Source organism: Natrix helvetica (genome assembly GCF_964273705.1).
Source record: "Natrix helvetica genome assembly, chromosome: 1".
Lineage (NCBI taxonomy): Eukaryota > Metazoa > Chordata > Lepidosauria > Squamata > Natricidae > Natrix > Natrix helvetica.
This window is the reverse complement of record NC_138548.1, coordinates 335,123,127-335,136,876: the sequence shown is the minus strand read 5'-3', so window position 1 is coordinate 335,136,876 and position 13,750 is coordinate 335,123,127. Positions and strand designations below refer to the sequence as shown.

Below are 13,750 nucleotides of genomic sequence, written 5' to 3'. Positions count from 1 at the left end.
GGTTACAACCACAACTGAGCCCAAAACGTATGTTGTTAGCGAAACACTTTGTTAAGTGACTTTTGCCCCATTTTAGGACTTTTCTTGATACATTTGTTAAGTGAATCACTGCAGGCAACTGGACTTTCTTGTTTTTTTTATTTTGAAGATGTTTTGCTTCTCATCCAAGAAGCTTCTTCAGCTCTGACAGGATAGTGGGGATAGCTGAAGAAGCTTCTTGGATCAGAGAGCGAAACACCTTCAAAAGAAAAAACAAGGAAGTCCAGTTGCCTCCTGAAAAAGCACCTTTGGGACAACCATGACCTGGATGACTGAGAATCTCTACAGGCTCCTGCCGTTGTTAAATTAGGAACATGGAATGTTAAGTAAATCTGGTTGCTTGTCAGAAGGTTGCAAAAAGTGATCACCTGACCCTAGCGCACTGCAACTGCCATAAAAGTGAGTCAGTCATCAAGCATCCGAATGTCAATCACATGACCATGGGGATGTTGCAATGGTCGTAAGTGTGAAAAATGGTTATAAGTCTTACTTTTTCTCAGCGCCATGGGTGCCTGCAGTGTTGAGATTTTATTAAGGTGATGAAATATATACTGCGACATCATAACAAAAGCTCCAGCCCTCATGTACCTGTATGTGACATTTTGATGCAAGTACAAAAATTGACATAATGCTACACCTTTTTTTCCCATTTACCCTTTTTGCCCAACCTCCCTGCACATCCATGCTTTTTATTCTTGCTAACCATTCTTGTTTCTACTATTTTTATCTGCTATTGGTTGCATTCTACACAACCACCATTTCCCCAGTGTTCCTTTTCCTCTCCCTTCCTATTCATTCTACTTTTACATATTTGTTCCATAATTCGATCCTCATTCATTCTAGCTAGCTTTGATGACATTCTTTGCATCTTTCTCTCTCTTAACATATTATACAGTATCTTTTTCTAATACTAATTTTTGCAGCAATCATTCTCTTTAATGCATTTTTTGGGGGGATTCTGCCATCCTTTTACTTTACTTTTCCAACACGTCATTTTTCAAATTTCCAATTCATGTAATTGAACTTTCTCTGGTACACATACTCTTTTTGCTTTTATTTTGTTCCAAGCAGCTCCCGCTTTACCTTATCTTACAGTCATTTTCCATTTATTCTGTTGGAGATTAATCTATTTTCTAATAGATTAAATAGTCAAATCTATCCTTGACTTTACCAAAGCATGATCTGCCAGAATCTATCAACATCCCTTTTCCTTCCTTAATTCAATCTTCCATCAGCTTATTTGTGCTTTTAGATATATATTCATAACCTCATTTGAACTGATCTATGCTTAATTCGCATGATCAAAACAAACTGTTTTTTCTAAGCAGATACATATCTTTCATTGTTCTCTAGAGTCTATAAATGGTCCAATCATTTTTTGCATTGTCTTCTTTTGTTCCCACCCATTCAATCAGGTTGCATATGAGAATGATTTCTGAATCCCATTCATTCAGAAAAATTGTACATTTCTCCCTAAAATTCATATGTGGTTCTTCCATTCACCCAAATGCTGCTTGCATCTATCGATGGATTCCTACTGTCCTACATATCCACAACAACTTAAATAACACCAGTTCATACTTTCGGCAAAATGCTTCAGGTTTTTTGTTCATAATCAAACTAATATCTTCACTTCCCTGTATGTATTTCTCATCTGAACCTCGTGTTCAGACAACCTTCACTGCACAACAAATTAGAATCTTCTACATTCCATGGTCATCGCCAGATGGATCCCAAAGTTATGATAATCACCCCATGGCCTCCTGAGAGGAGACCCACATATATTCACCTCTGCCACCTCTCATAACTTTAGTCCATCAAGAATTTTGTTTCATGCTTTTTATGAAGGTGTAAAGGGCTATCCTAAATTATTAGCTTTAGTTCTAGTTCTGCTACATGCAGAGCTATGCATTTCTACTTTTGGGAAGGACTACAGTGATCAGATTGGGCACATTTTTGCCAGTGTGTCACCAGTGCAACCAAACCACTTTTAATTCATGTATGTTCATTCTGTTCAATGCAAAGTAGCATCTATAATCTCGAGACTACCTCAAAACCAATTATGGACAATCAACTATTGTCCATATCCCATCTACCTGAAGGCATCTGCAGTACTTGACACATGCTCAGGATGGATTGACAAATAAATGTTAATTAAAGAAAATAAAATCAATCAAGGAAAAAATATAAAATAGTACTTATATATATGGATTTGGAGGAAAGACAACAACACAATCATTCTCCCAACAGACAAAGGTAACGCCACAGTGGTGATGAACACATCTGACTACCAAGACAAACTATCCAACCTACTCCAAGACCCCTCTTACAAACCTCTAAACACAGACCCCACCACCTACCTGGAAAAAAACCACCAAATACAAAATAAAAGCCTCTCTCATCAGTGAAGAGATCCAGCAAAGAATCATCCCCAGAGAGAAATCTTCCAGATGCCCCAAACTCTATGGCCTCCCTAAGATACACAAAGAAGGAACACCACTCAGACCCATAGTCAGCTCCATAGGCTCACCTCTACAGAATCTTGCCAAATTCCTCGCCAAACAACTCCAACCCTATGCAGAATCCATCACCTCACACGTACAAAACTCACTCCACTTCATAGAAACAATAAAGAAACAAAAGCTACAACCCAGCGACCTACTCGTGAGCTTCGATGTCATATCCCTCTTCACCTAAATGCCTATAAAAAAAGCCTTGACAGCTATCCAGAACAAACACAACCCCCCTAAACACATCATGGACCTGACCAACCACTGCCTAACCAAGACATACTTCATTCATAATGGACAAAGATACAAACAGATAGAAGGAGCACCCATGGGATCACCCCTCTCACCCGTCATCACAAACTTATACATGGAACATTTTGAAACCAATGCCTTAGATAAATCTGAACACAAACCCAAACTCTGGCTTAGATATGTTGATGACACTTTTGTGATTTGGCCACATGGGAAAGAAAAACTGGACAACTTTCTCACACATCTCAACAGCCTACACCCCAAAATACAATTCACTATGGAAATAGAAGCAAACAACCAACTGTCCTTTCTGGATGTCCTAATCTACAAAAAAACCAATGGCTCCCTAGGATACACCATCTACCGGAAAAAACAACAACCACCAACTGCTACTTAAACACACAATCACCACCCTGCACATATCAACTCTGTAGCCAAGACCCTCATCTCCAGAACCAAACGCCTAGCTAACAAAGACCACCTCAAAACTGAATTACACACTCTCACAAACGTATTAATCTCCAACGGATTCCAAAGAAAAACAATTACCAACCTAATCCAAAGGGAGACTCCCCCCAAAAACCAAGACACAGAACAGGACAGCGGCATTGCCCTCCTCCCTTACATCGAAGGCACCACAGATAAAATCAGCAAAATTCTCCACAAACACAATATCAAGACAGCCTTCAACACTGACCAAAAATAGCCAACATCTTAAGAAACCCCAAAGACAAAATCCACCTAGAAAACCAAGGAGTCTATGAAATACCATGCAAAACCTGCCCTGCAACATACATAGGACAAACGAACAGGAAAATAAATGCATGCATCGCAGAACACAAGAACGTAGTAAGAAAAAAAGAGAAAACTTCCTCCCTTTTCCAGCACCTTAAAGCTACAGGACATGAAATTAATTTTGAAGGAACCAAATTCATCTCCAAAACTGAACACTTCAACAAAAGAATAATTATGGAAGCTATCGAAATAGAGAAACACTCCCACAACATGAATAAACGTGATGATCTGGACATCTGGAAACCAGCCCTGGTAAACAAATGAGCCCCACCCACCACCCAGGCTATTACAACACAAAACAACAATGAACAGATAGCCAGCAACAATCAGCCCCAATCTACCAATCATGATACAGCCACACATCCAATCAATCCACTTACTGAAACAAAGCCACCACTTTGTTTCACCCCCCTCCACCACCAAAATTTATAGAAAGACGGCAGCTCTGGCCATGCTTTAAGCCAAAAACACCAGCCTGAGGATAGCGAGTGAGACCTTGCCGAAATGTTGCCAAGACAATCTCAATGTTACATGGGAAAAGACCTGAATACAACAAGACCAGCATACTTACACACGTGAAAATCTACGAAAACACAAACACACACACACACACACACACACACACACACACACACGCTGGTCTTGTTGTATTCGGGTCTTTTCCTGTGTAAGATTGGGATTGTCTTGGCAACGTTTCGGCAAGGTCTCATGGGAAAAGACCCGAATACAACAAGACCAGCATACCATATCAGGCTCTACAATATTCCAACTAGGCTGCAAAAATGTGGAACCCCTAAGAAACATTCCAGATTGTATACAAATTTATAGTGGATGATGTTGCCTATTTCATTTGGAAAGAACATCATCACTATTTCCTAAATGCAGGACTGTTGTTTTGAGTTCATCACTTAAATACATCCAAATCAACGCAACACCGCACAAGCAGCATCTCACTCTCTGAGCTGGGATTCATACCTGAGAACTGGATGCTTTTTATTTACCTCCTTACCACCCACAAAATTACACCGAGCAACAGTATGTGAAAAACAGTTGTGAAAGAAATCCTACTTGTCAATACCACACTGGGATTTCTGCGAGCCGCGTGGCTTCAAAAAGGGCAGCTGTGATTGTGAAAATAGCAGCAAAAGCATCTGTGTATGTAGCGAGTGATGCTTTACTGGGCTTTTGCACATCGGATTCTTCTGTGCGATTGCATGTCATGAAAATCTGGAGTAGGGGAGCATCTGATTGTATGTGAGAATTGAACTTGGCATTTAAATGTTCCCAATATCCCAGGAGCCCTGAGGTATATGGTATCCACATATACCTATACTGTATCCACATCCAATGCAACTTTCTGAAAGAAAGGAGCAAAACTGTGCTAACTTGTCCATTGGGGAGGGGAGGAGATCTGACAATGCCAAAAGCTTTTCTGCTCCATTCCGATGGGTAATATACACAACTTGGCTATTTCTGCAGCTGGTACCCCAAGGTGTGTGTGTGTCTGTGTGTGTGTGTGTGTGTTGTGTTGTGTAATTTTCCATGCAATTCTGAGTGAACACAGCTAACTGAACAGCTTCCAGATGGATAGAGAGACCCTTTGATGAGGGTACCAGAATGTATCCCATCTGCAAGGCTGTGAATTTCTGAAACAAATATGCATTTAATTAGAATACATCACCGAACACCATCCTTGTTTGGGTTTTAAAATGCTCACCTGCTCCTAAATATTTCTAAAACTCTGGGTAAAATCGTTCTGAAGGCAACACAGATACCTGGATCCTCTCACAGATCAACCACTTGGTGGGAGGATTACATTTTCCGTTCAAGTTGAAAGCATAAAGGCTTCAGCCCAAGTGTGAGCAAACAGACACAGTTTTGTGAGCAAACATTTACACAGAATTGTGCATGCTATTGAGATTAAGCTTACAAGTGCAAGTCCATTTGGGCAAAAGCACAGACCCATAGCGAGACTTGAGTGGACGACGGCAGGAAGGAAAATGCTGATAACCCTGTTGTCTTATAAAAGGCATTTTCCCAAAAGCTCTAAGGCAGGTTGTTGACTGTCATAATCTGCCCTTTAACCTCAGATAGTCATGGAAAGCCCATAAACCACTCTAGATATTTGTAATTCTCTAAGTAAGTTGGATTTGCTAAACACCTCATGATTGATTTAACAAGTACATAAGATCATTCCCACTTCCTAAAAGATCCTGCAGTCAGGATTTCCATTCACACCATTCAGCTGTTTTTCATTAATTAGCTAGTTAACATTTTGCCCTTTCTGCGCCACCCAATTCTTCAGCAAAAATCATCAAACAAAATTGAAAAGAGGGCAAAGAAGAGGAGACAGGGCCAAGGAGATGAAGCTGCTGAACTTGGTAAAAGTTTCTTGATCCTAAATACATATTAGATATCCTAGTAATAGAATTAGCTAAGCTATGTCATCAATGCATGTTGTATTATCTATTGTGGTGGTCATAAGAACACACTGCTTACTCCTTGGTTAAAATAAAGCCAGGACATACTATAAATTGCTTAATAATAACCCTGACATTGAAATCACAGCAAAATGAAATAAATATTTGTCATGATAAATATGGATAAAAGCTAAGATACAGCAATAATTCAGTACGAGCTCCATATTCCCATCTCAATTGCCTCTACAAACTTTAAAACGACAACAACATTAACAACAACCAATAGACCACAACTGCTTGTTTTTCTTCAGTGCAAACTTTGGCTAGATGGATGGCAGTTTCCACATGCCGGGTGTTGTGTGATTTTCATTTTTTTAAATTTTTTGGCTAGGCTGCAGTGCTTTGAGAACGATGTGATTTCTTTCCCATGAAATTTCTCAGTTTATGGCAACAATTTGTGCAGAACAAAAATAAGACTGCTTGTAACCTCTCCCAAGGGTATAATACATTCTCTGGTTTAATTAATGTAGCAAATCATTTTTTTCCCTCTTCAAAGAGAAAAAGCTCTTCATATTAAATGGATCCTTGGCAGATGTCATTACAGCTCAGTGCAATTCCCTTTGTAGGCAAAGATACCTATTTAAATAACTGGGCTGCTTGATCCAAGAAACCTCACTGGCTGTAGAAAGCATCCTACTTCAGCTATCCAAGCAAATATGGAGTGATGTCTCATTGTCTCATACAGAAAGAAAGAAAAAAACCATCAAGTACTTTATAATGATGTGGTTAGTGCGAATGCTATTAGGAAAACTGATGTATTAATTTTAAAATAGATTTCACAGCAAGGATTGAAAATGAAGGTATCCTACTAGGTGATAAAACGACTTGTCATAAGAGCCCCAATGACATGTCATTTTCTAAGAAACTGAACAATGTTTGATGAAAGAAGTTGGGAGAAAGCTGCTTGTTTTGATTTTTTTTTAATGCTCTAGTTACATTTTTTTCTCCTTATGGAATTATATATTTACCTTTACAGTAGAAGACTGAATAGATAGTAGTAGCATAATTTCTGATTATTTGCCAAGATAACTATGAGAATGATTCTAGCATGTTAAGCTTTCTTTATGAACAATATCATAAGCATATGAGAAGATTCTCAATAATTTCTTATTTCGGGGCTCCATTCAATTGTTCAATTCTCAGTTTGTTAAACCATAGTTTAGTAGGCGTTGTAAGACCATGTGCCTCATCCTCAACCTCCTTTCTTTCTTTTTTCTTTCTGTTCTTATTTTCTGGATAAATTAAAACAAGCTATCCATTCCAACTCAACAAGGTAAATGGTCTAATGTAAATATATTAAGCAATATCTCATTCAGTGTTCAATTCTGGTTCAAGACTCTGTTTATTAACATTTACATTTTGATGTATAAAATGTGCTTGCAGTAGAGGCAACACTTCTATTAATGAAGTGACTAAACTGGAATGGCTGTTTTCACAAGTGTCTTCATGTTGTAGGATATGGTCTCCTTGTTTGCAATGAAATCTGCCAAAATTAGTGTTTTAGTGTTCAAGTGTCGCAAGACATCTGGAGAGAAGCTCCACATGTCATGCATTAAAACAAAAACTGCTACTCACATAGTTCAGCAGACATATTTTGCTTCTGCTAAAATGCTTTCTAAAAGAGCTGAAACACTTAGCTTGAAAGTTAAAAGAAAAGATTAGAAAGTTCATTGCAACATTTTTTTGAGGAATAGATGTGCCTACCATGATAGCAATATCAATAGCACTTAAGCTTATATACCGCTTTACAGTGCTTTACAGCCCTCTCTAAGCGGTTTACAGAATCAGCACATTGCCCCCAACAATTTGAGTCCTCATTTTACCAACCTTGGAAAGATGGAAGGCTTGAGCCTGGTGAGATTTGAACTGCCAAATTGCAGGCAACCAGCAGTCAGCAGAGGTAGCCTGCAGTACTGCACCTTAATCATTGTGCCACCGTGGCTTCTCCCAACTTTTGCTGCAAAGCAGTCTTGAAAATATGGACAATCTTTTGGTCAATCTGTTTATAGCTGGTTGATACACTGCTATGTGATATGTTGGATTTCATTCCTTTCTGGAAGTGTGTGAACTCTTCAGTTACACATTATTGTATAAACTATATTGTCACCAATTGTTCGGGAGAAGCTGTTCTCACAGGCATACATTGCAATGGATCTATAATCAGTGTGGGTGTTGTTAACGTCATTAGAAATATCTTTAGCTATTCTGAATATGAACCCACAATGAAGAAAGGTTAAATGGTCCTACAAAGTATGAAACACATCTCACTCAGGAGAAGTGTGTGTTCTGCTGCTTTATGGGATCCTCCAGAAAAATGAACTTTACTGGGTCTACAAGAGTTACAACATGTAACCAATCTAAGAATGCTGGATCACAGCAGTCACTCAGTAATCCCAATATCTGTTCTATGGCCATTACTATTCATTAGCATTTATATGCTGTTTCATGGTGGAAATATGAGGTTTATTCTTGTAAGAGCCATTTCAACATTGACTACTTTGATCCAGGAAAGTAGTTTTGTTTCTATGTGGAAACCACTTCGGGACTTTGTGCTTGAGGTAGAAAAAAATGAAACTTTGATTTTGGGTTTTACCAATTAGATAGTTTTGTTGTTATATAGATAACTAGTTTAAACTAATATGTAAAAGTAAAAAAGTTGTGGTTTGATGTTACTACCCTATTCAACTGCACCAAAGAGAGTTGCAAGTCAATGCCTTTTCTTTCTTCTTCCCCCTCTGTTCCATACTTTTCCCTTCCCTATTTTCCCTATTATTTGCTTTTGTATTTTTTGTATGCTATATTATAAACTAATAAAATTGTTTAAATAAAAAAAAAACCTCTTTAAATGTTGGTCAATGATGTAATTTTCATTCTAAAGATATAGGATAGAACTGCCTGTAAAATTACAGTGATTTTCAATGATTGGGTATCAAGGACTTGCATCTGACAGTTCCCAACTACTAAAGGCATGTCTGCTAACAGTGTTTTAAGTTCCTGGTTTGGCATTACATGTAAGCTTAAAAGAAATCCTTCATAATGACTGGATGTAGAAATTTAACATCAGTTTGTGCAACTCACACTAATTGCTATTTGCTGTGTCGATCAGCAAAGGCCAAAGCATCCTAGGTTTTTAGATTATCTCCCTGAATTAAGAACTAGTTTGATGTTTCCCAAATTCCATTGATCCACCTGCAGCACTCCGGATCATTCATTTGTCACCATTCAGAAAATACTGTGTGATACCCAAGAGGAAGAAACTGGATCCAGAGAAAATAGTTTAGTAGAGATGATGTCGTTAATTGCAAAACTTCAAAAGGAGCACTTCTACATTCTGTGCTGCTAGTTGTCTCAAAGAAAAAGCAAGCTTAACCAACCAATACATTATTTTCTGATCCGATTGAAACTGGACGTTGAAATTAGAGAAATGAAATTGCTACCGGATGTTCATTAGGTTTTCTCTTGGTGTTTCTTTCTTTAACACATAAAGGTATTTTCATCTCAATAGATAATGTCTCTAATTTTAAGAGGTAATATCTTTTCCTTCCACTGCATTCTTTATTGGTTTTAGTTGTCTACTAAATTCTATTATATATATTTGAGGGGTTGCCACAGAAGGAAAGAGGTCAAGCTATTTCCCAAAGCACCCGAAGGCTATACAAGGAATAATGGATAGAAAATGATCAAGGAGAGATCCAACTAGAAATAAGGAGAAATTTTCTGACAGTGAGAATGATGAACCAATGGAACAGCTTGCCTTCAGAAGTTGTGGGAGCTTCATCTCTGGAGGCTTTCAAGAAGAGACTGGTGTCAGGCCTGCAGCTGGTTCCTTTTGGGATCTTTGGCCTGCCACACTAATATTCTATTCTACTATGCTGTTTCATTAGTGGGGAATTGGGAGGGGGAATAGTAAGGAGTAGAATGTGATGTTGCCAAAATAAAATTCCTTTCTAGAATGCCAAGGCCATCCTTTGTCTTGGCACCTCTGCACCTGACCGGAACTGGATGGGTGGAACTGCCAGCATGGCAGTGGAAGATTGGACCATGTGATGGACATGTGGGTGTGGGGGCAAGATCATGAACTCTCAACTGGGTGGGGAAAACCAGGAAACTCAGATTCGGGTTTTCCCAGATGTGCCAACATGGCTCTCTTAATAAATTGGAACTTTGAGCAATACTTTGCTTTGGACTCTGATTTAATTTTGGATGTTATTTGGAATGCTGACAACTGGACTGCTATCTATCAGAAATTGTGTAGGGTCTGCTGGGGGGGGGGGAGAGAATTAGACCAATTACGTACAAGGTCCTTTCCAACTCTTTTAATTTGCAAATGTAGTTTTATGATTAGGTGAAATGCACCAATGGGAGCTTCCAGTGACAGTAGCAGAATATCTGTTCTTGTTCTGATCTAGATCCCAAAGGTGCTTTTTCAAGAGGCAACTGAACTTCAGCTCTGAGTTGAAGAAGCTTCTTGGATGAGAAGTGAAACATCTTCAGAGAAAATAAGAAAGTATGACTGTGGATGACTGAGAATCTTCATAGACATTCCGATGTCTTCATAGACATTCTATTTTTATTTCTTTGTGCAAAAGAACAGAACAGAGGAGCCAGAAGCTGCGAATGGGCATGCAAGCTGTACCTCTTGAGCTTAAAAAATTAGACCCAATTTTTTTCCTTGGACTTGAGAAAGAAAATATTCCATAGCCATTTTATTTTCTTAATCAAACATAGCTGGCACACAGAGAGGGAAATAGCAGCAGGTGCTCTTCCTAAAACCACTTGGATTAGTTTCAAAAATTAAGTTGCAATTTTCCCTTGGTGGGGGCAGAAGTTCAAAGATAATGGCTGGATTAATTTGAAATAAGTTTGAATGAGCTTATGTGGCTCTATTTTTTTTCTTTGCAAAATTCTCCATGATAGTATGCACAGCAGCAATGAAGAAATGTTGGTTTTGCCAGATTTATTTTTCATCTTGATTGCTTCTTTTAGCTATACTTCAAAGCAGCTTAAAATATATCTTGGAAAGCAGTGAATAAAAACTCCAAATGAATTGCTATGTAATGTAATGTAAAATAAAGGCTCTGTTACTTCTTTCCCAACATAGTGGCTTTTTTAGTTGGGCTGGATCAACTTTTTTAATCTTTCTTCCTTCCTTCCTTCCTTCCTTCCTTCCTTCCTTCCTTCCTTCCTTCCTTCCTTCCTTCCTTCCTCCCTCCCTCCCTCCCTCCCTTCCTCCCTCCCTCCTGGAGACATGCAGACCCACAATACTCTTGACTTGCAATCATTTGCTTAGTGACTGTTCAAAGTTACCACAGCACTGAGAAAAGTGACTTATGACCACTTTTCACAGTTATGATCAATGCAGCATCCCATGGTCACAGAATTCAGAATTTGGGCACCTGGCAATTGGCATGTATTTATGATGGTTGCAATGCCCTGGGGTCATGTGATCACCATTTGTAACCTTCCTAATTGGCTGCCAACAATGAGGGAAGCCAGGTTCACTTAATGACTGCATGAGTCCCTTAATAGGTGCAGTAATTTGTCTAACAAATGTGGGGAAAAGATTGTAAAATGAGGTGCAACTCACTTAACTGCCTTACTTAGCAATGGAAATTTTGGGGTCAGTTGAGGTGGTAAGTCATGGAGTACTTTTACACCATCCAACCATTTCCAATGCACCACATAAAACCCTATTCATAGCTCTTGAATTCTTGGATGTTTGTATATTTCTCTCATGACTTTAAACAGTTCTTCTTGCTTTCTATTTTCTTTTTCATCCTGGATTCCCCTCTATCCAGTTTTCTAACTTCCCCAAGTCATATAAGAGCCGTGGTGGCACAGTGGTTAGAAGTCAGTATTGCAGGCTAATTCTGTTGATTACCAGCCGTTCCATCCTGAGTGGCTCAAGGTTGACTCAGCCTTCTATCCTTCTGAGGTCAGTAAAATGAGGACCCAGATTGTTGGGGGCAATAGGCTGACTCTGTAAACCACTTAGAGAGGGCTATAAAGCACTGGGAAGCGGTGTATAAGTCTAGTATTGCTATATGCACTCCAAATATTTTCATTCTGCCAACTATAACCCCCTCCTCTTCATCAGGCAGCATTAATAATTAGGACAGACTTTACTATGAGGCACCCACTTCAAGTAGTAGCGAAGTAGAGATCAACAATGGCTACCTCTCAACTTCACCTAAGCTCCTAAGTGTTCTCCTCTGTAGCATAAAGGCAGACCTCAACATACAACCATTCATTTAGTGACTGTTCAAAGTTGCAACGGTACTGAAAAAAGTGATTTATGACCATTTTTCACACTTACGACTGTTGTAGCATCCCCATGATCAAAATTTGGACATAGGGCAACTGGGTCATATTTATGTTACAATGTCCCTTGGTCATGTGATCCCCTCTTGTGATCTTCTGACAGGCAGTGTCGATGGGGAAGCGAGATTCCCTTAACAACCGTGTTACTAACTTAACAACTGCCATGCGCTTCACTTAACAACTGGGGCTAGAAAGGTCATCAAATGAGGCAAAACTCGCTTGCTTAGCAACAGAAATTTTGGGCTCAATTCTGGTGATAAGTCATCAAAAACTACCTGTATGCCATGTGATTTTTCCTGAGCCAGGAAAACATCTCAAAAATGGAAGATGCTTAACATCGGCTATTATTCCAGTCACATTCTTGAATAGGGAAGGAATGTCACATAGACTTTTGATTCAGGCACAAATATATCATGAGCTGGACATGGATAATAGATCCATCCTGTCTTGCCCCCTCTTTTCCTTTTAAGCCAGGTAATCAGAAGTAGCTGAAAGCAAATGCTGGCCTCCAACAATTTCTAATTCTTATTTTCCGTGCACTACAGGTAGTCCTAGACTTACAACAGTTCATTTAGTTTGTTCAAAGTTACAACGGCATTGAAAAAAGGACGTATGGCCGTTTTTCACACTTACGACCATTGCAGCATCCCTGAGGCCATGTGATCAAAATTTGAACCCTTGGCAACTGGTTCATATTTATGACCCTTTCAGTGTTCCAGAATCACCTTTTGCGACCTTCTGTCAAGCAAAGTCAACAGGGAAGTCAGAGTCACTTAACAACTGTGTCACTGGCTTAGCAACTGCAGTGGTTCACTTAACAACTGGGGCAAGAAAGGTCATAAAATGGGGGCAAAACTCATTTAAAATTGCCTCGCTCATCAATAAGATATTTTGGGCTCCATTGTGGCCATAGGTTGAGGACTATCTGCATTTCGGTCCCTACATATTCCCAGATAAGCCAAGGGATAACATGGAAAGATTGCCAGTACACTCCCAAGTTATTCCAACTCTTTAAGTGTCAGCAAACCAACTCACAGTAAATGAGAGGAAAGAAGAAAACAAGGTCCCTTCATCATATCTTGATAGCTTGGCCAGCACACCTTCCAGGATGGTAACAAACTAGAAAAAAAGGGAGAAATTTCAAGCAGAGAAAACAGAAATAAATCCCAAATAAGAAGTGTTCTGTCTCATGTTGCATGTGCATGCGCGTGCATGCGCGTGCAAAGCGCACAGACACATGACAAGAAGCTCTTCTTCATCAAATCATGACAGCTGAGGAAGCCAGCAGACTTATTGGTGTAAATGGGATTTTATAACTCTATCCTCAGTCTTCTAAATAGGAGAATTGCTCAA

At 39.1% G+C, this 13,750-nt stretch overlaps 1 protein-coding gene across 7 annotated transcripts in view; it reads right to left on the bottom strand.

Annotated features, from left to right (window-relative positions):
- CADPS (calcium dependent secretion activator) overlaps nucleotides 1-13,750 on the bottom strand; it is a 492,613-nt gene that overhangs the window by 73,103 nt on the left and 405,760 nt on the right. For all 7 annotated transcript variants that reach the window (XM_081935645.1, XM_081935646.1, XM_081935641.1 and 4 more), the window contains one exon: nucleotides 13,433-13,516. In XM_081935645.1, coding sequence (XP_081791771.1) covers nucleotides 13,433-13,516 — 84 coding nt within the window. The remainder of the gene's footprint in view (nucleotides 1-13,432; nucleotides 13,517-13,750) is intronic.